The sequence below is a fragment of the Pseudochaenichthys georgianus genome, chromosome 14 (assembly GCF_902827115.2).
Source record: "Pseudochaenichthys georgianus chromosome 14, fPseGeo1.2, whole genome shotgun sequence".
Taxonomy (NCBI): Eukaryota; Metazoa; Chordata; class Actinopteri; order Perciformes; family Channichthyidae; genus Pseudochaenichthys; species Pseudochaenichthys georgianus.
The window spans coordinates 23,845,954-23,869,411 of record NC_047516.1 but is presented as its reverse complement, the minus strand read 5'-3'; the positions used below and the strand labels follow the sequence as shown (position 1 = coordinate 23,869,411).

The window sequence follows — 23,458 nt, the reverse complement described above, 5'->3', positions numbered from 1 at the left end:
CCTGAATACGTTTGTGCCAAAGTTCAGCGCTCACACAACTCGGACAATAGAAAGAAAGAAGACACTGAACTAGATGTTCTGCAGACGCTTCATCTTTCATCTTTGTCTGCGGCACACCTGAGAAAAGTGAAGCAAAGCACCTGAGAGTATTCAGCGAGGCAGCGGGATGTGAGTAACACAGATTTATCAAGAAATCAATGATTAAAGTAAATGTTCTCCGGCTCCTGTAATGGCTTACTTCTTAGGTTGACTTGTTGACATTGTTTTAACCCTGAGACGTTACACTGTAGGTTTAGACTTACATTTTATAGTTTTATTTGGTGTGTTGAATCATCTGCTGTACTTTTCTTGATCAACTTTAAAGGAACATTGTGCCATTTTAGAGACTTTAACAAAGACTCATTTAGTGACCATTTCAAACAGCAGGTACACATGCATTGACAGTTTCAGCCTTTAATTTATTTGTTCATTTATATTGATTATTTTATATTTTACATACAGTACTGGACTTGAATTCATTTTCGAAGTTCCAGTACTTTAATTTTAATTGTATTTTTAGTTTTGTTAGAATTTGTTCTATATGCAACATATTTTACTTTAGCTCCTATATCAATGGTGGCATGTTTGTACTCCAACCCAAATCAAAAATCTGAGGTATGGTTACCTCAGATTAAAGTCCTTTTAAAGAAAACACATATTTTATTCCTGGATTAATGCAATGAATTGTTCATCACATAAATGTTGTGGCTGGAAAAATATATGGAGCAGATTTGAATTACTTAATGATTTATTTTACACTGTAATGTATTATCTTCAAAGTACCTACAATTTTCTAATAAATGTAGTTGGATGTTTGGATCTAAAACTGAAAGTACATTTAGATTCAGATTCAACTACTAGTACTAGTACTAGTAACGAAACGACCAGAAGTGCAAAATAGCAGTGCAAGTGTCTACATGATATAAATAAATGAATATGAAATAATTATAAATAGGCTATAAACAGATGAAGTATATAGGCTACAGTATAAACAGTATTGCCAGTATAGTGATAGTATAGTATATAGACAGTATAAAGATATGAACAGATAGTCATTCTACAGAAAAGGTGGAATCTGGGTGATACAAATCTGCTGAAATATATTCCTTCTAAACACATCTAAAACCTGTTAAATAGCAATAACTAACTCTTAACTTGATGAATCCACAACAAGTAGAGCTTAAAGTATTTTTATTATTTTTATAATTTGTATACATTATACAAAGCTTATTTATATAGGAACGTCACTGGTGTTACGTGTTAGCAGGAAGAAGAGTAACACCGGTGACAATTTGGAGAAAACGCTACCATTTTAACAAAATGGCTGCCATGTGTCAGACCAAATATGGCTTCAGTCAATATCAAAATCGTTTAACTCTTCAATACAATACATTTTCCCATTGAAATGTTCACCCCTAGGGCTATGAAATTAGTAACACTAATGACAGACTTGAAAGACGCACGTACAATTTGAAGATAAAATGACACCATTAACAAACAAAGTAGAAGTATCTGACTTTCCTTATGTCTTTGTCCACTGCACTGCCTCAAAGGATCTCTTGTTACAGGAGGCACTTCAGAGACAGTACATTACTTCAAAATAAAAGCGTTTTGTGTAGCAGTAACACCAATGGTAATTTTGGGTGACTGACATTAATTGGATATTATTAATAATCATTAGCGGTTTTTTTTTTTTACCATTTCAGTGTTATATTTAATGTATGTAATGTTATGTAAATATGAATGAGATTTATTTATTGAAATTTTTTTTTTTTAAATTAAAACTATAGGCTCCACTTCCATGTATGATCAAAGTGACAAGGCAGTTCCTTGAACTTGGCATTTTAAATAAATTGCAATTTATGTATAAAACCAGTTTTCAATTTGTTTTTATTTAGTACCATTGCAAAGACAATCTCTATTTATTCAACATATATAATGAATGTGAGTATTCGGTCAATGTCATGTATTTTGGTGTCTGCAAAAGTAAGTGACAGTACTTCCACCTTTTCTGTAGAATGTACATATATGTAATTTACTTGATATTAATGTTTTGTTTCTTCTTTGTTTCGTGCCAGCTCATCCATAGGTGATGCCATACTGAGATCTCATCATTAGTCACCATCAGTTTGACTGACATCACCATGGCGACCAGGACGGCGGAGGTCCAGCGGAGGATCGTGTCCAAAGACGGCCACAACAACGTGCGCGTCGACAACGTGGAGGGCATGGTGAAGCTGTACCTGCACGACATCTGGACCACGGTGGTGGACATGAAGTGGCGCTACAAACTCACTCTGTTCGCCTCCACCTTCGTCATGACCTGGTTCATCTTCGGGGTCATTTTCTACTTCATCGGCATGGGCAACGGGGATTTGGATCCCGACTTGAGCGTCAACCGCACGGCCTGCGTGGTGAACGTGAAGACCCTCACCGGAGCTTTCCTGTTCTCCCTGGAGTCACAGACCACCATCGGGTACGGTTTACGGTACATCTCAGAAGAGTGTCCGCTGGCCATCTTCACGCTCGTGGCTCAGCTCGTCATCACCGGCCTGGCTGAGATCTTCGTCACCGGGGCCTTTCTCGCCAAACTGGCCCGCCCAAAGAAAAGAGCGGAGACCATCAAGTTCAGTAAGTCTGCGGTGATCTGCCGGCGCGCCGGGAAATTGTGTCTGATGGTGAGAGTGGCCAACATGAGGAAGAGTCTTCTGATCCAGTGCCAGCTGACGGGGAAATTCCTCCAGTCCAACGTCACGGAGGAAGGTGAGAAGACACAGATCCACCAGAGCTCTGTGGACTTCTTCATGGACTCCAGTGGAGAGTGCCCATTCCTGATCCTCCCGCTGACCTTCTACCACGTGCTGGACGAGCACAGTCCTCTCACAGGCCTCAACGCTGAGAACCTGCAGACCCGAGACTTCGAGCTGCTGGTGACCCTGAACGCCACCATGGAGTCCACCGCCGCCACGTGCCAGAGCCGCACCTCTTACGTCCCGCAGGAGATCTTCTGGGGGTACGAGTTCAAGCCGGTGTTGTTCAGCACCACGGGGGGCCGATACGTGGCAGATTTCAACTTCTTCGACAAGGTGCAAGTCACCAACGATGCGGTTGTCCTGAGTAACAACACGGAGAAGCTCAAACTGGAGGAGGACTACAAGAAAGAATAGAGGACGTGTTGTTTTTTTACACCGTTTCATGTAATGGTGAAAGTTAGTTTGGGCTTGATCAGTTGAACTTAGTTTTTATTTTTTCAACGTTTTAGACATTTACATAAACAGTAGAATACTCATTACCTTCCACCAACCCAAACCATCTTGGCATTACATTGAGAATAACAGATTGCTGCAGGAATGAGTCCTCACATCTTGGAACGAGTCAGCATTTTTCTACCTCTTGGTACCTTTTCTCAAAGTTGATGGTTTTTCTGAATTCGTTTTTTAGATACAGGAAATGTACCCTGTGGTTAACACGAGCTTCAGAGACTTTCCAACAATCAAAACAATCCTTAGCTCTACTTAGACAATATTACTCTACTGCAGAAACTTTTCCTAAAAACTGAAAAAGAGTTCCACCATCTCAATTACACACGGCATCTATTGCACGTCTGTCCGTCCTGGGAGAGGGATCCCTCCTCTGTTGCTCTCCCTGAGGTTTCTCCCATGTTCCCTTTAAACTGTGGGTTTTCTCTGGAAGTGTTTCCTTGTACGATGTGAGGGTCTAACGACAGAGGGTCTAAGGACATAGGGTCTAAGGACAGAGGGTGTCGTATTGTCATACTGATATTCTGTACAAACTGTGAAGTCCACTGAGACAAATGTAACATTTGTGATATTGGGCTATATCAATAAACATTGATTGATTGATTGATTGATTGAAGGCCGAGGTTTTTTACCTAAGATGTTCTCCCTGGCAACTTGCACACATTAGATTACATCCAACTTTATTGCGATTGCACAGAGTACAAGTACTAACCAGAGGTATACTACAGAGTTGTAGTATAATAGAAATATATATACATACATGTGACAGGTATAAACAGACTGAATGTATTTACACTATGAACATGATAAAGGAGGACATTATTGAACAGCAGTTTAGAAATTGGAAACACTATAAGTCAGGTATACAAATATACAGTTTAATACAGACACTATCCACAGAATAATAAAGATCGTTATCGACGTCGACACATCAGAATGAGGCTCACATAAACACACCAGGGTTCTTTATATGACTTTGGGAATAGCAAACAAGCGGTAAGAAATCCAACTGTTCAAGACATGATTCATGTGAAGATGTAAAGTTTGTTTGTTGTGTTTTAAAGATGAAGATAGCTGAACATGGAAGAGTGAAATGTGTGTAAAAGATGTAGATTTTTGTAAATAAATAAAAGTAAAAATATGTTTTTTTGTTCCAAAGTTGAGTAGTTTACTCAAAGAAGCCTAATTTAACTTTGTAGTAACACCACTTCTATTATATTTAACAGATCAAATTGTTATTTTCCCACTGCCCACTGCATGCTGGCATAGACACACGGTACTTTAGTAACAGATGGTTTCAGAGAATGACTGTTGGAGCAGTTTGAAGGACAGAACAGGTTCAGCCCCCGTCTCAGGTTGTGTTTAGTTGTTGTTGTGGAAACACAGCGTGTGCGTGGCAGCTGTATCTGGTCCAAACAAATCTTTAAATCCAAAACACAACTGATCTTTTACTGCCAGAGACGGAGGGGGTCTAACAGCTTGGCTAGAAAATGCTGTCTGATGTGAGGTCATCTAATATAAATTAATAAAACAAGGGTTTTCATTCTAATACTTCTACACCACTTCAGAATGAAATATTCTATGTATATTTATATGAATCTATGTATCTGGTCCAAACAAATCTTTAAATCCAAAACACAACTGATCTTTTACTGCCAGAGACGGAGGGGGTCTAACAGCTTGGCTAGAAAATGCTGTCTGATGTGAGGTCATCTAATATAAATTAATAAAACAAGGGTTTTCATTCTAATACTTCTACACCACTTCAGAATGAAATATTCTATGTATATTTATATGAATATATTTAGCCCGACTAAAGTAACTGGATGGCCTACCTGCCTGTCAGCCTTCCATCTGTGCACAAACTTATCTCGTGCCCTCATTGGTCATGTGCGCGTTCGTGTGTGTTGGAGGAGGGGCTCTGTGAGGAAGTCTGAAGGAAGGGGCAGGTTTTTTCCGGTTGTGTACTTTCAAATTCTAGCGCACTCTAGCTGGTTTCTCCAAAATTGCATACCCCACCTTTCGGTAGGTAAGTTTGAGAAACCGGCTCGAGATCGCTAGAATTTGAAAATACACAACCGGAAATGAGAGCCCCTCCTCCAACACACGAACGCGCACATGACCAATGAGGGCACGAGATAAATTTGTGCCCCGATGGAAGGCTGACAGGCAGGTAGGCCTTCCAATCTTTGGATGTTGTACTTTTTACAGTATTACGGCTTCTACAGATGACATTTTTTTACGGATTTTTTGTCAAAGCACTTCAGATATTCATTGCTATCGGGATGTTAAGAGCATTCCATGGAATATAACAAAAGGTGTATCTCGAGCCGGTTTCTGAAACGTACCTACCCCACCTTTAAGTGTGTAAAGTTACATTTAGTTTGACCTTTAAAAGCTGCAGCGTTAAAGTGATAAAGAGAGAGGCATTAACAATCATTATCCTGTAATATGATATGGGTTATGTGATTATATACGCCATTCTGCATGATGATTATTACCCTAACCCTAATTTAAAGCTTCTTCAATATCCGTACTTTTAAATGATTTGAATGGCGAGTCACCATCAGGCTATCTCTTCTTATTCTACATGACATTTTGCACATCATGTATAGGTTAGTCCATTTGGGAATTATTGTTCAATTTGTGTGGATTCCAGCCAGGGGTGGACTGGCCATCTGGCATACCGGGCATTTTCCCGGTGGGCCGACGTGCCTTTTGGGCCGACACGTCATTTTTTTTTTTTCTTCCTGAAGTCCCGGCCCATAAGACGGGTATATTGGCCCTCTGTTTAAATGTTTTTAGTAATTGACACTGGGCCGGCCCAATCAAATCTTTAATCACCTCCCCCTTTGGGCTGCCCGGTGTGCATCATTAAATCACGCCCCCAGGAGGTGAGCCGGCCGTTGAAGCCAAACTGCCTTTTTTTTCGAGAAAAAAAAAAGTTCGAGTTAGAAATGGCGAAGGCGAAGGCCAAGCGAAAAGGGAGAGCAGAACAATTGCGGGCAAGAAAAAAGCAGGCCCTTCGTGCTGATGCTGCCGCTTGTGTCAAAATAACCGACATGTTTAGTACAGGTGCAGGTCCATCTTCTTCTAACCCGTGGCCGATATTGGTGGTGAGGAAGATGATGAGAGGGAGAGAGATCAGCGCGAGTGGGGAGAGCGAGGAGAACTGGCGGTAAGCAGAAGCTAAGAAAATTAGGAAAAGATTATTATTAAGGTTATGATACTCTGTAGTTCTGGAACCCATTAATATCCCCTTGATGAAGCACTAATAAGACAAATATTATAAGAGAAACATTCGTTAGCCTCCAAGCTAGTAAACTGGCTTTTTTAGGTTTTCCCTGGCAAGTTAAAATATAGCTTAATGGGACTCTGATACGTTGTCTCATTGAAAGTTAACCAACATTCATGAACAATTACTGTCAGCTGGCAGCTTGTTTCGTTTAGTGTATTTACTTATTTGGTTATAAGGGCAACAGTGGTCTTTTGGGACCTGAAGAAAATGTTTATAGTCAGCTTGTTGTGGTAGTTTTGATTGACAATATATAGAATGAATAATATAGAAATAGATAAAAAATGGAGGCACACATGTAGTTTTGACCATTAACTGTGTGGTATTGTTATGTCAATGCCTATTTGTATGGACCTCTATCAGGGAAGCCATCATTCTGTATCATCGTGTTGAGCCAGGTAGCACCCCAGAGGAGGAGAGTGAGGAGAGCAAAGAGCAGGAGGACATAGATTACTTTCCCCGCCCCGAGCCATCTATGTTACAGATGTTTTTAGAACAGCACCCACAACAACATACCAGAAATCCAGTTGTGCAGACGGTCTTCACCTGTAAAGATGGCACCAGCAGAAAGTGGCGTCATATTGCAAGGGACGTCATATGTTGTTTTGTATGTCTGGCATTTGGGAAGAGGACTGACACTGGCACATTTATAACTGGAATGTCAGGTTGGAGGCACGCACACCAGCGTACAGAGGAGCACGGAAAGAGCATTACACATTCAACCTGTGCTGAAGCTTTTTTCTTACGGTGCTCTAAAGCAGACATCGAAAGCATGTTTGCTGGCAGTCAGATGTCTGCTCATAGGGAACAAGTCCGAAAGAGACGTCAGGTTTTGGAGCGTGTGGTGAAAGTGCAGGCAGGTGGAGAATGAGGGAGCATATAGGCTAGCTGACAACACCGTGGACCACGGTAACATTTTGGAGCTCATCCTTTTATTAGGAAAGTATGATATCTGCTTAAAAGAGCATCTGGATGATTGCGTAGAGAAGAGCAAGACATTTCACCAATCCAGTGGAACAAAAGGTAGAGGGTCTCTCATCACCCTACTCTCCAAAACTACTGTTAACTCCATCATAGAAACTGTTAGTAGTCTAATCAAAGAAAGTATCTCCAGTGATGTCCAGAAGGCCGGAATGTCTTCTGTTCAGCTGGACACAACACAAGACAGAACTTCTCAGGATCAGTGTTCAGTAATCTTAAAATATGTCAATGAGACTGTGCAAGAGAGGCTTGTGGCTTTAGTGAAGTGCCACGCATCCACCGGACAATACTTCATGCATCTGAAACTGGACAAGGGCATGTGTGTATAGGTAATGCAACGGATGGAGCATCCAATATGAAAGGCCGGTACAAAGGATTTTCTGCACTGATGACCTCCCAGTCACCCACTCATGTCCATGTGTGGTGCTATGCTCATGTTCTTAATCTTGTCCTGGCTGAAACTACCCAAAATGTCATCGAATGTGGAGCACTTTTCAACCTAATCAATGACATAGCAGTGTTTATCAGGGAGTCATATCAGAGGGTCGATCTGTGGGAGAAACGAGCCCAAGAAAAGATGCCGTCGACTCATCCTGTAGATTCATCTGGTCCTATCTCTATCGTGTTGTCATAGAAAGGGGAGGCAGGGCACTATAGGGCCCCCCCCTTAAATTAACTAGAAGTCATCATTTAAGGGGTTATTTTTTAAAACTTTTCTTACAGACATTACATTACATTGCATTTAGCTGAGGCTTTTATCCAAAGCGACTTACAATAAGTACATTCGACCAAGAAGACACAACCTTGAGGAAAACAGAATCATATAAGTACATCAGGTTTCATAGAGCCAAGCATGTCAAGTGCTACTCAACTGGCTTTAGATAAGCCAACCCTTTATTAGTATATAAGTGCTTTGTTAATAATTCTATCGCTCGAAGTGGAGTCGAAAGAGATGAGTTTTCAGTCTGGAAGATGTGTAAGCTTTCTGCTGTCCTGATTTCAATGGGGAGCTCATTCCACCATTTTCTTGTGCCCTCATTGGTCATGTTCGTGTGTGTTGGAGGAGTGGCTCTGTGAGGAAGTCTGAAGTTGGTGCATCATGGCATGTGGCTCATTAAAAAATAAGTACAGCTATTGTCTCCCTCTTGTAGAACTGGTCGGCCCACCTGCAGCAGGTAATGCAGGGTTGCCAACTCTCACGCATCTAGCGTATGACACACGCTTTCACTCTCAATCTCACGCTCTCACGCTGCCCAAACTATTCTCAAGCCAAAAACAAGATGAACCGGTGATCGTCTTTTGTTGGTTATTTACAATGTTGAGTTGATCCGCTCCCTCCCCGCCTCCACCACCATCAGACCCCCCTATTAGTGCTCGGTCACTGTTCGCTTTGTGAGAGGGTTTGAAGGTCTAATTTCTAATGATTGATAGTTACACATACTTGTTGTATGTATTAGTTTAGTTTGCCCCTGGTACGTAAAAAGGATAATAATAGCGTTTTTTTAAATTATACTGAGTTATTCTTCTTGTCAATAACCGCTACTATTTGTTTGTTTTATGGATTTGGGCCGGTCTGGGTCTAAATGCCAGGGCCGATTTGTTGTCCCAGTCCAGCCCTGATTCCAGCGCATGTGGGTTGTGAAGAAGACTCCATCGCAGTTGGCATATGGGGCATGGTAAAAGGCACTGAGGGAAACACATTAATAACTTTGCTGGACATTGGTAAAATAAAACCCAAGTCATTATTTGTTCAAGACAGCTTTATTTGAAGTCATACACAACAATGATGTGCCAAAGTAAACTGCTTACCCTCTCGTTCAAGGTTGTGAGGTCCAAACAGAGCAACGGAAAACTGCAGCGTTAAGTAGAGGCTCAATCAGTGGAAGTACCTGTGCTCAATTGGAGCATACCATGTAGTGCGTGGGCACGGGTGACCATTTTCTTCCAAGTGTTAAAGTGTTATTGGTTAAGGCTTCTGTGGTCAGAAATGTAGAATATGTTGACCTATTTGATTTATTGTGTTATAACTAGTTTGAACTACATTTTGAATATGTTTGTAGATGATAAGAATAACAGTAATTAAGTGTATAAAAAGTGATGTTGGGTTAGTCTGACTGTGGGAGAGCAGAGAGGTACCAGTTTATATTTCTTCGACCTGTATATATATTAAGGTTTGTTTTTCTTTCTATTTTGGACTGTACATCCTTGTTACTTTGTTTTTTCAGCATTTTGGCTGTTAATCTTATTTATTTCCTAGTTATTTCATAGACCATTTTGTAACAGAGGTAATTAGGTAGTGGATCAACTGGCAAAAAATGGATTGAAAGCAAACCAGATTGATTTAATAGTACCCATCAGTAGAGCAGAAGTCAAATCAGTTACGAAAGTTGTTATCAAGCAACAATGGCAAAAGTTATGGGACAGTAACACTAAAGGAAGACATTTATACCAGATACAAAGGGAAGTAGGAACAGAAAGCACTTGGGGGAGTAGTAGAAGAGAACAGAGCATTAACAGCAGGATCAAATTGGGTCACTCTTTATTAAACTCATCACTGCATCTGATTGGAAAACATCCAACTGGCATTTGTGATGGTTGCCAACAATCAGAGACAATACCTCATGTATTTTTTAGCTGCCGGGAATATAACAGACAAAGACTCATTCTGAAAACTGCATTGGAGCAACATAACATCAACATAACACGCAAGTAACTCAATAAATGAAGTAAACAAGGTGATCTTCAAGTTTCTCACTGGTCTGAGGACAAGGATTTAACATGAACATTAAATAAATCAACAATAGGTGGCGATGTATGCTCCAAGTGGAAGCGATTCGCCATTAAAGCAAATAAGAAGAAGAAGAAGAAGAAGAAGAAGAAGAAGAAGAAGAAGAAGAAGAAGAAGGGTATCTCTTCTTGTTTGAGTCTTTTATTTTGAAGGGGTCGGAACATCAAACCCAGAGCCATTTAATAGAAGAGTTACGACATCTCCGTTCACTCCAATGGACCACTTTTTTTACAGCAATGGCGGATCGTGGAGCCTCTCAATCGTTCCCCGGAAGTTAGCGCCAAGGCTGGCAGAGCTGTGGAGTTGCAGCATAATAGACCGTTCGTGACGGACTTTTAAAGGTAAGAAGAAGTTTAAAGATGTATATTGCGGATATTATCAGTACATCTGATTCAAATGAACATGTGTATTAAAGGATGTCAGTGGATTATCCCTAAATTAGTAGATTTAGGGAACGTTTACAGATAACAGATTAAGCTAGCATACCGAAGCAAGTTAGCAACACACGTTGAACAGCCTTTTAATTGTACATTCCGTTCTCTTAATGTCATTTGGTCCAACATGTTGAATTAGAGAAGAGGGGCTTCTAAACGGGATTGTATGCGGGGGTGGAGGGAGTTAAATATTAGATAAATATAACTTTGGTGCGTGTAAGAGTGAGTGTTTTTAGCAGAGCCATATTGTGTCCTTGTGATTATGTTGATTATTACCTGTCTGTATAATGTTGCAGCCCAGCTGATTCTGGATTGATGGCAAAGGGAGAGGGACTTAAGTGAGAGTGAAAACACAAGGTACGTTTAATACTACTGTTTTATATAAGTAAACACGTTATCTCCCCAAGGCAATAGGTGTGCTATATAGGTGTGTTTAACCCTTTCTCCTGTCTGTTGCTCCCTCTCTCAGCACAAGAACCAGAGGGGGGTTCAATGGAGCCCGAATACCTGCACTGAGACCCTCACCCTGCACCCTGAGTCTCAACTCTCAGTGTTTTTCAAGCCTTTCCCTGTTTTTTTGTATTAAACAAAACATTAAGCTTTCCCAATGGTGTGGTTTTCGTTTTGTGAAAAAGTGCAAATGCAGTGTTTGTATATAAATCACATATTTTGTTGCTGTTGGTCGTGAAATTGCTCCTGCTGACTTGAGCCAGCCATTTTTTTCCTCCGCTCTGTGTCAGTGGGGAAGCCGTACATTCGTACTCCTTTCTCTGAGCGATTTGAGCATCCCCAGGCAGCACAGCAAACCATGGTGGCGACTAGGAGGCAGCACAGCAAACCATGGTGGCGACTAGGAGGCAGCACAGCAAACCAGGACAACACGGAGGAAAAGGCACCAACAAACTGCATGATATGCTCTTCTATGTTTATTGAATTCCATGTATTTGCAATGGATGTTCCTAAAGCAACACATTTATCATCATCATCATCATCATCATCATCATCATCATCATCATCATCATCATATCCTGTCGGTCTCCTGTCCTTTCTGAAAGCCATAAAGACGACATTAGTCATTTAGATAACTTGTGTCCTCAATTACCAGGGGATTACTGAAACTACCATGAATTTAAGAAAATGGTAGAAATGAATCCAATCTGAATTTTAAAGCATTACTTTAGATCCCCTCCCTCTAAATGTATCAATAAACATTAGAAAGTGATCCTCCTGACTACCATACAAGTTTAAGAAGATAATTTTGGTTTGAAAGAATTCAAAGCTATAAATAAACAGCAACAGGCTCTTTAACCAAGGCACTGTTAGTAACATGTAAACTAGTTGTTCACACTAATCCTAATATTATCACTTAATATTAGCAAATTCGATTTTATTTTTGAAAACATATTGATGTAAATACATACACATATCGATTTGTTGTATAAATATTGCAAATCAAAACCTTTATTCACTAATAATTACCAAAAATCGTAGTTCTATCTCCTGTTATCAATGCATTCACATTGCCCGCCATGAACTTCCGGGGAACGATCCCTCGTCTACATGAACCACGTGACGATAACCGTTTTTGGACTTCCGGTGTCGTAACTCTTCTATTAAATAGCTCTGATCAAACCTTTCCGAGAACAGAGCGGAGCTGAGGTGCTGCTTTTATTCTGAAGGATACAGACCGGAAGTCGTGTTGTTGTTTCTGCCAAGCGTAACACAAATCGGGAGAGAAACAAGATCTGTATTTATATATAAAACGCGTTGTTTTCACTTATAAGCAGTTCTTTTAAATGTCTGTCTGATGTGTAGTGGTCAGAGATGAGTGTCACGTTGGATATAAGACTAAAAAGAGCGAACAAAGTTTATCATGAAGGGGTAAGTAGCAGTCACAGTTAGCTTAGCTAGCTAATACGCTTCTTCTACTTATGTGCTGTTTAGTTAACATTAACTATTTGTCATGTTAGTAAAATACAGTATTGTATTAATATATTCTGTAATACAACATTACAATATAACACTAGCTAGGAGGCAGCTTCCTGTGCGCACGTGACCAGCAGCTGATCAGATTGGTGTTACACTAAAATCTGTCATCCATCATATTCTAACCCTCTGAGATCAATAATAAAGAGTAACACCATTGCATATATTCCTAACAAATCAGTGGTTGAAAGTAACAAAGTACATTTAAAATTGTACAATTTTAAAATACTATTTGATGCCTCTCTAAATACACATTTCAGGGTACAAAAGTTATGATGTATTAGGTTAAGCTCCCTGGCAGTATATAAAGAAGCCTTATTAAGATGATTTTTGTACAGATTTTAACGCAATTGGAGGCAAATTTGAAATATTGGGCTTTATAAATAACTATTGGTTTATTGATTAGCTCCATTTGCAGCAGCTGCAACTATAAAGTTACTATAACTTGTTGCATCAATAATTAAAACCCATATAAACATTACTCTGCATATTTAATACTTTAGTACTTTAATTATATTGTGATGCTTCTGTTTCTGTACTTTTCTGAATGCTTTTAATGCGTTCTTATCATCATAGATGGATGGATAGATAGATGGATAGATAGATGGATGGATAGATAGAGGGATATATAGATAGATAGAGAGATGGATAAATAGATAGATGGATAGATAGATACTTTATTTATCCCAATTTGGGAAATGTTTGCGTTGCAGCAGCATAAAAAACAAGGCAATGTACATAAGAGAAACCAAGACACAAGAAATGTATGTGCAACAAAAAAACGTTTTTATTTTGTTTTTGTCTTTGCTTTTGTTTGCTTTGTACTGCCCTTTGAGGCATTTCTTGTGATTTGGGGCTATAACACATTTTGATTTGATTGACTTCTGACCCTGTGTGTGTTCAGGAGGTGGTGGCGGGCGTCATCCTGCTGGTGTGCAAAGAGCCGCTGCAGCACCACGGCGTCTCTCTGAACCTCGAGGGGCTCGTCAACCTGCAGCTGAGCTCCAAGAGCGTGGGGGTGTTCGAGGCTTTCTACAACTCTGTCAAGGTGAACTACACTCAGCATCATACAGGGGTGGTGGGACGTAACAACATACAATTACTAAAGTACTGTATTTAAGTACACATATCATGCCACTTTTCATGACTCAAATCTCAGAGTGAAGTAGTAGTTTACTCCACTACATTTATTTGTCAGCTTTGGTAAATGTACAAAGATTTTTTATATATAAAACATACCAAGACTGACATCTCCTAATGTCTTGATTGTTCCGAGTGACACCCAAAGATGTTCAATTCGCAAATATAAGGCAAAGAAAATAACCAAAGTCTTCCCATTGAGAAGCTGTTAGAAAAATCTCCCTCATCCCCGGCTTGAGCTTCAACCTCAGGATCCATGTGTCTGTGATCCTCTCCAGAATGGAAGTAGTCATCACATACAGAGCATCAAGTAGTTCCTGAACAGTGTCCTTCACATGCTGATATCCAAGAGAGGGAGTCACACAGTCACAAGATGGAGGAATAGAAAGCAGTCTTCAATGTTTACTTCAGATTAGCTCCACGTCAGAAATGAGTATGCTTGATGTCTATCTCCATAGAGGCTGAATCATCATGTTCATCACATAGCTATCATATGCCTCAAACAGTCCTGATGCTCTTCTAGGTCATCACACATCCTGTCATGTACACAGCTACAGTTGGGATACCTTTGTTTGTTATCATGTTGCTCTCATATTGGAAGAGGACATTCAGTATTTTCCCATTGAGAAGTTTTAACCAGATCATTGTGTTACAAGTTTTCTAGGATCAACACTGCAACATTCCCTGACATGATATTGATGCTAAATGTCTGCTCTTCAGTCTACAGACTGAAGAGCATTAACCTGTTGTTAATATGCTTCTCACTTCCTGCAGCCCATCCAGCTGATCAGCAGCAACATCGAGGTGGCCAAGGCAGGAAAGATCCCGGGAGGAAAGACTGAGATCCCGTTTGAGTTCCCCCTGAACACGAAGGGCAACAAAGTTCTGTACGAGACGTACCACGGCGTCTTCGTCAACATTCAGGTGAGAGAGGGACACAGGTGGCAAAAGTACACATATCCTTTACTGAAGTAGAAGGATACTTCTACTACCAGGAAATGATGGATACACAGATCATGTTCAAATCAAAAGGCACGCAATGACTCTAAATAATAATGATCACGCCACCAAACACACATTCAGACTAAAGGAACCAGCTGTTTGGAAAATGAGAGAAGTAGAAAGTACAGGTATTTGTGTTCAACATGTGAGAAGTAGAAAGTACAGGTATTTGTGTTCAACATGTAAGAAGTAGAAAGTACAGGTATTAGTGTTCAACATGTAAGAAGTAGAAAGTACAGGTATTTGAGTTCAACATGTAAGAAGTAGAAAGTACAGGTATTTGTGTTCAACATGTAAGAAGTAGAAAGTACAGGTATTTGTGTTCAACATGTAAGAAGTAGAAAGTACAGGTATTTGTGTTCAACATGTAAGAAGTAGAAAGTACAGGTATTTGTGTTCAACATGTGAGAAGTAGAAAGTACAGGTATTTGAGTTCAACATGTAAGAAGTAGAAAGTACAGGTATTTGAGTTCAACATGTGAGAAGTAGAAAGTACAGGTATTTGTGTTCAACATGTGAGAAGTAGAAAGTACAGGTATTTGTGTTCAACATGTAAGAAGTAGAAAGTACAGGTATTTGAGTTTCAACATGTAAGAAGTAGAAATTACAGGTATTGGGTTCAACATGTAAGAAGTAGAAAGTACAGGTATTTGTGTTCAACATGTAAGAAGTAGAAAGTACAGGTATTTGTGTTCAACATGTGAGAAGTAGAAAGTACAGGTATTTGTGTTCAACATGTAAGAAGTAGAAAGTACAGGTATTTGTGTTCAACATGTAAGAAGTAGAAAGTACAGGTATTTGAGTTCAACATGTAAGAAGTAGAAAGTACAGGTATTTGGGTTCAACATGTAAGAAGTAGAAAGTACAGATATTTGTGTTCAACATGTAAGAAGTCAAAGTAAAAAGTCGTCAGAAAAATAAGTAGTGTAGTAAAGTACTGATACCAGAAAAAATGTACTTAAGTACAGTAACGAAGTATTTGTACTCCACTACTTCCCACCTCTGGAGAGGGACACAGAGTTGTTATGTGATGCCTCAAGAGCTCAACTAGAATACCTTATAAGTGGTTTAGTCCAAAAAGATGTGGGTACATATCAAATGTCCTGTCAGTTAACCCTCTCTCTTCCTCTCCTCAGTACACGCTGCGCTGCGACATGAAGCGCTCGCTGCTGGCCAAAGACCTGAGCCGGAGCTGTGAGTTCATCGTTCACTCGCAGGTCAGTGGCTCACATCGAAGCAGATACAGACTCAGGGGATGGTAATGAGACAGATATTAGATTAAAATACCTCTGATAAAGGGTCAAGTATTTCTATCTCATGCTACTCGTCTACATCTCAGAGGCAAATATTATTCTCTTGACTGCACTACATTTGTTTGGTAGCTTAAATTAATATTTGTTTACATTAAAGGTCCCACGTCATGGCCATTTCTACTGATCTTTTTCCCTTTGTTGAGGTCTACTAGAATAGATTTATATCGTGCAATTTTCCAAACTCACATTGGTTTCTCACACAGCATCTCTGTGTAGTATGTGTATTCACTCTGTCCTACACGGCTTGTTGGAGCTCCTGCCCCCCCCCTCTCTGTGAGCCCAGTGGCCGTCTGTGAGACGGCGAAACCCAGCGCGGAACACACACACCCGCAGCCTGGCTTGGAGCTTGTGTGTGTGCCCAGGATGATTTCCGCTGTGTCTCGCTGTCTCGCCAACCCCTCACCAGTGAGCCAGCTCACAGTGTCCGCTCCTCGCAGCAACGCGCCTCGCAACGTCCCGCCGAGTGTGTGTGTGTGTGAGGAAATCCGCAGATTGGTCCAAACGTAACGGCTCCGCAGACGTTACGTTACGTCACTATACCTGAAATACGTCACTATGGAAAGAAGTGAGGGCTATTAATAAATGCAAAATATCTCTACCATGCACTGTTGACGGAACATCCGGAACAGACAACATTGTGGAGTTATGGCGACAGCATTATAGTACCTTATTCAACGGTGTCCAAAGTGAACTGTATAGGGTAGATGATATTGATGACAATGAGTGAATGGTGATAATGCCACATGAGGTGTGCCAAGCTGTCGGACAACAAAGCCAGTGGTGCAGATCATATTTCTGCTGAACATGTTAAATATGCCAGTGTGAAGATAGCTCCTCTTCTTCTATCTGCTTTACTGCCTTTACGAGTCATGGCTTGTTACCAGACTCAATGCTGTCTGTTCTGTTGGTGCCAGTTATTAAGGACAAAGCCGGTAAAGTGGGAAGCCTAGATAACTATAGGCCCGTAGCGTTAGCCAGCACATTGTCAAAAGTCCTAGAAAGAATTCTGCTGGACAGATTAGATGACTTTATTAACTCAACAGATAACCAGTTTGGCTTTAAGGCTAAACACGGCACTGACTTGTGGATATACGCCTTAAAGGAAATTGTCAACACATATAGAGGCAATAACTCCTCAGTTCTTATGTGTTTCATTGATGCTTCTAAAGCCTTTGATCGTGTTAATCATAGGAAGTTATTTGTTAAACTGAGTCAAAGAGGGGTGCCCAAACATTGTGAGAGTTCTGGTCTACTGGTATGGCCACCATACTGTGCAAGTCAAATGGGGCAATAGGGTCTCAGCCCCATTTGGGGTTAGCGATGGTGTCAGACAAGGTGGAATGATGTCCCCAGTTCTTTTGAACCTTTATATTGATGATCTGTCCGAGCGACTGACAGCCTGTAATACTGGATGCATGATAGTAGCTACTCTAGTGAACCATATTATGTATGCAGATGATCTTGTTGAGCCGAGTCCATCTCGCGCTGGTCTCCAGCAGCTTCTTGCTGTGTGCTCTGTGTGTGGTGTGGAGCATGACATCAAATACAACGCCAGTAAGAGTGCTGTCATGATCTTTAGCACCAAAGAGGATAAATGTCTTAAATGTCCTGATTTTAAATTGTCTATTAATCTTAGTGTCTGTAATAAGTTAAAATATCTTGGACACTTTATTACAGAACAAAACAGATGATGAAGATATGTATAGGCAATGCCGCATGATGTACGCACAAGCAAACATTCTCCTACGTAGGTGTGGTGCGTGTACAGACGGAGTGGAGATGTCTCTGCTCAGAGCATGTTGCACACCGCTCTAAACGGCACGTCTGTGGTCAAACTACAGAAAAGCAAGTTTACGGAAACTTCAAGTAGCTGATAATGATGCCATGAGAATATTGCTGAAGAGACCGCGATGGTCGAGTGCAAGTGAAATGTTTGTGGCTGCAGGAGTCAATACTCTACAAGCTGTCTTAAGAAATCTCATGTATAAATGTATTTGCCGGCTTAATGACTCTGACCTCTTGGCCTTATCGAACATAAGGTTTAGTACTACACGCTACCAATCGCAGCTGTGGAGACATTGGTATAGTTGTGTCTTTGTAGGACACTGATTTAAATTATTCTTAAACTATGAATTCTTGAATGCCTTGTCTTTTATCTGGACCCTGAGTCTGTAATAAAGTTTTCATTCATTCATTATACCCAAGAAGTAAACAATGGAAAAAGAGAAATCTCCAACGAGGCGTTCTGGGGCAGCATAGACAGGTATTTTCTGTGTTAAGAGTTTTACTCGCTCACTCACAGTGAGTGCACTTCGAGGGTTTGTGACTCTGCAGACCGTTTACATGCATAAAAACCTTCATAACACACTAGGGGACGGGTGATAACCGCAAAAGCATGACATGGGACCTTTAACACATATACAGTATGAAAGTACTATACCCTTATTCTACCCAGAAGTAACCCAAGTATCTAAAATAAGCTCCATGGTAATAAACTACAGTATTAGCTTGCAGAACGTGACTCAGTGAAACTCAGAGCAGATGTTAGCCGTGTTGATGAACCGTGTTTAATGTTTTCCTCAGCCTCAGAAAGCTAAAGTTGTCCCGACGCCGGTGAACTTCACCATCACTCCAGACACCCTGCAGAACTCCAGGGAGGTGAGCAACAGCTTACAATGTACTGATTGACTATAATGTGTACACCATGTTATGTCACTTGTATGCATTTTGTTTTGTGTGACATTATTTATTATATTTTGGGGATAAACTTAACTTTTTGAGGGGAATTTTTACAATTTCTCTCATGCTTTTTATTTGACTTTTTTTGTCATTCTAGATTATTTTTCAACGCTATTTTTATGATACTTTTATATACTGCATGCTATACATACTATCAAAAAGCGTAGTATAATATGTCTTCTTTTTTTACATTCTTTTCGACAAACCACACTTTTATTTATGGCATTCTTTACTTCACCTTTACCTCTGATATTTAACCCTTTTTTATGTTAATTTTCACCTTTTTTTATTACCATTCGTTGACATTTTACACACTTTTTCATTGCACAGTACACTCTTTTAATAGCATACTATCTAGAATAGTTACATTTCTTGGTTGTTTGACATAAGTCTGAACAAAGTAACTTCGATCTCTCTGTCTGTGAACACAAACTGAAAGATTGACAATAAAGTTGACTTTGCTTCCTGCCCTCAGAGGAGTGCCTTGCCAAAGTTCCTGGTCAGAGGGAAGCTAGACGCCACCAACTGCGTGATCAGCCAGCCGCTGACCGGAGAGCTGGTGGTGGAGAACTCTGACGTCCCCATAAAGAGCATCGAGCTCCAGCTGGTGAGAGTGGAGACCTGCGGTGAGTTCACAGTTCTGTTCTCTAACGGCACGGCTGATGGGTTTTTTCTACGGTTGCAATAAATAGTAAAAAAAGACGGGTCCTATGTCTCTTCTTAACCCCTTTTCCCTAACCTCAAGTTTCAAGGCTTTTATTGTCATTCGTACAGAGCTACAGTGTAGTTATGTTGATGACAATCTTAGGTCCCAGGCTCCCCCAACAGTGCAGCACAATAGAAGTAGTGCCATAAGAGTCTATATATACAAGTGATACATCATTTGTAAGTTACAAATAGGTGAATGTTATGGATGTGAAAGTTCAGGTGTTTAAAAGTCTAATGGCCTGTGGGATGAAACTGTCCCTGAGTCCCGGTGGTTTTAAAACAAATCTTGGGGTTAAAATGAAATAAGTGACGCAGAATTCATCAGGACTACGAAAAAGAGACCGCATTCACCGGGGGACGTAATACAATATTCTGTAGCTGGTCAACAAAAGCACATTTTGATAATTTGCCCCATTCGAGCTTATGATGCCGTTTCATGCTAGCTTTATGATCGTGGGTAACTCTGACAAATATATAACTTAATAAGCAGGGTTTGAATTTAAATTAAAAAAGCAAAGGGAACGGTTGCTCGCACTCACCCCTGTCTCCACTTGAATATGTTTTATGCGTAACCTGTAAGGCCAGATCATCTAGTCCGGTTCATATCACCATTACAACATGTTGAATTAAATAAAAAGACCCAAGAAACCCCCACAACTCAGTATTCACTGCGAAATATTGACGCTATGATCAGTGTACAGTAATGAGTGTAACGTTTATAGTTTGCCTTTTTGTTGTGTTGAAATAAGCAAATTAAGCCATAAGATAACTTTAAATGTGGCGGCAGCCTTTCCTCCTGCATTTCGTAAAGGATGTTTTAGTATACCCTTTGCTAAAGGAAACAATAAAGCACCTTTAGTAGACACATCTTGATCAACTTTAAAGGAAAATTGCGTCATTTTAGAGATTGGAACAGAAACTCAAAGACTTATTTCTTGGCAATTTCAAACTGCAGGTAGTACTTGAGTAAATGTACTTAGTTACTTCCCACATCTGCTCAAACCCAAATCAGAAATCTGAGGTATGTTTACTTTAAACTTAGTATTTCCAATACCTGCTACGTTCTGCTTCTACCTCACTACATTATGAAGCACTGAAGCGCCTTCTCTTCTAGAGCGTTCAAACTGCTTTTATCATGGCTGCCTCTCAGGTACTTCTGGGTCATTTTACCCAGGTCATAAAATAATATTCGACTGCTACTAAAATGTCCGGTGCGTTCAGGTTGTGCTGAAGGTTACGCCAGAGACGCCACGGAGATCCAGAACATCCAGATCGCTGAAGGTGACGTGTGCCACGGCCTCCCCATCCCGATCTACATGGTGTTCCCCCGCCTCTTCATCTGCCCCACGCTGGAGACCACCAACTTCAAAGTCGGTCAGTGAAGTCGAGCTGCTTTACGATACGATAACATAATACTTTATTGGTCAGATCAAGTCTGAAATGTGACTTGCATCACAGCAGCTCCATGTGTAACATCAACATGGACACATATCAGGACACAGTATATGAAAAACAAACATTTAAACGTAACGGCACTTCACTGAGAGAAAACCTGCGCAAAGAGCCTTCAGCGTGCATCTGATCTGGGATTCAGCTCTGTAGATCCAAACAGTGGTGGAAGTCAAATATTGTAAACGTAAATTCATCCATTAAACTGCTTCTTTGGCAAAGCTGCTTCTTTATGAGTTAAAAAAAATACCCCCTTTGATGAGTACTAAGTCCGGCAATGGCTCCGTCAGTAGGGGCTTGGACTGGGAGCCGTAGGGTCGCCGGTTCAAGTCCCCGAACAGACCTAAATATGGAGTGTGGACTGGTACTTGGAGAGCTCCCAGTTCACCTCCTACCCTGCCGTGGTGCCCTTGAGCAAGGCACCGGACACCCCCCCCCCCCCCCCCCCCCCCCCCCCCCCCCCCCCCACAATAGCTGCCCACTGCTCCTAGTACTAGACTCCTGGTACTAGGTTGGGTTAAAAGCAGAGGTCACTGTGTGACCATTAAAGATGGTTTCATCCCCTCCCATTCTACTAATAATATTTGGATAGCATTCTTTACTAAAATTCTAATTATTTCTGCCAAATGACTTTCTTATAATTTGTTTCTACTAACCTTTTTTTGACATACTGACATTTTTCCTATGACTGTATTCATTCTCTTTTTTACTCTACTAATATGGTATAATATGTGATCAATTATAAACTAGTATACATACTAGACTATTTTGGACTTACGATATACTATTCTATGAATTTCTTTACAACATACTCTGTGTGTTTTTAAGACATACTATAGTATCGTTTTTCCAATCAATCAAAGTTTATTTATATAGCCCAATATCACGTTACATTTGTCTCAGGGGACTTATTACAGGGGACAATTACTTTTACTTTTCCCTTTTTTTACTTCACACTATCCTTTTTTTTGCAACATACTACGTTGTGATTTTACGACAAATTATACTATGATACATTTCAAGCAAGCGGCAAACTCTGGGGAAGAGCCGGGACGCCAATGCGGAAGTGCCACACTGCAGAAAGGAGCAATTTCCATAGACCCCCATGTTAAAATGCCCAATTCTACAGGTTTCTACCCCTGGCTCCATACATTTGATTATGCATATAGTTAGATTCCACCTTCATGATTATGGATCTGTGAGGGAATTGTTTTCTAACACGACCCTTTTATTTATATTAGGTCTTAAATCTTTTGCATAAATTAGGGCGTGGTCACATTGAGAGACGGCTCTGTCACGTGACGGCTGCTGCTCGCTTCTTGTCTCTCTGCTAGCAGCTCCGTGAAGCTACAGGGACTCTGCCTGCTCAGCTCATCCAGGGAACACAACTTGATTTATATATACAGTCTATGATTTCAACATACAATACTGTGTTTTTTTGACAAACTATCATATGACTCTTTTTAAAACTTACTACCACATACTATATATATGTGATTTTTTTGACATACTATGAGGTGCCTAAACGTATTTTTAACTAAATAATGTTCTGTCTTTTCAGAGTTTGAGGTGAACGTGGTGATGGTGCTTCATGATGATCACCTGATCACAGAGAACTTTCCCCTGAAGCTCTGCAGAGTCTGAAGTCTGCACAGCTCCTCTAATGATGATCACTGTCATTAATATACATGAATGTGACCAAAAGTGTTAAATAAAGATGTTTTCTAATGTTGTATCTCAGTTTGATAGATGTCTAATTTTTCTGAAAGTAAATCATAGGAAGTTTGAGTTTTTACATCATGATGATCCGTACTTTGACTATTAATAGTTATGAAATAATTAGTTTTATATGATATCTTGCCCCTGCTAAATATTAACCGTCTGAACAATGATGTAAAGTAATTAAGTACATTTACTCAAGAACAATTTTTACTTGAGTATTTCCATTTCATGCTACTTTGTTCTTCTCCTCCACTACAATTCAGAGGTAAATGGTGTACTTTTACTCCACTACATGTATTTAATCCCTTTAGTTACTTTACAGATCTGGATGAATGATGTGAAATATAATCAAGTGTTAAATCAGACTTTAGTTCCACCTGGAGTAAATCCACCAGCTACCCTGCAGTCTACAAAGTACTTCAGACTAGCTGCACCTTTACCAGCTTTGAGAACACTTTCATGATCAATCATTATAAAACATATCATATATATTATTCTGAACGGACCAATCTGCACAAGGACTACTTTTACTGTCGCTACTTTAACTATATTTTGATGATAATACTTTTCTACTTATACTTGAGGAACATTTTGAATGCAGT

The 23,458-nt window shown here is 40.2% G+C and overlaps 2 protein-coding genes across 2 annotated transcripts; both read left to right on the top strand.

The window, feature by feature from the left end:
• Positions 1-77: 77 nt before the first annotated feature.
• On the top strand, positions 78-4,440 carry kcnj15 (potassium inwardly rectifying channel subfamily J member 15). The gene is made up of 2 exons (XM_034098929.2): positions 78-168; positions 2,118-4,440. Exon 2 carries the CDS (start codon positions 2,184-2,186, stop codon positions 3,204-3,206), a length of 1,023 nt encoding a protein of 340 aa, XP_033954820.1. The 5' UTR covers positions 78-168; positions 2,118-2,183; the 3' UTR covers positions 3,207-4,440.
• A 7,993-nt stretch (positions 4,441-12,433) lies between these two features.
• On the top strand, positions 12,434-22,869 carry vps26c (VPS26 endosomal protein sorting factor C). The gene is made up of 8 exons (XM_034099966.2): positions 12,434-12,678; positions 13,688-13,831; positions 14,698-14,847; positions 16,062-16,142; positions 18,822-18,896; positions 19,453-19,603; positions 20,907-21,059; positions 22,696-22,869. The coding sequence occupies exons 1-8, from the start codon at positions 12,622-12,624 to the stop codon at positions 22,776-22,778; spliced, it is 894 nt and encodes a 297-aa protein (XP_033955857.1). The 5' UTR covers positions 12,434-12,621; the 3' UTR covers positions 22,779-22,869.
• Positions 22,870-23,458: the final 589 nt, after the last annotated feature.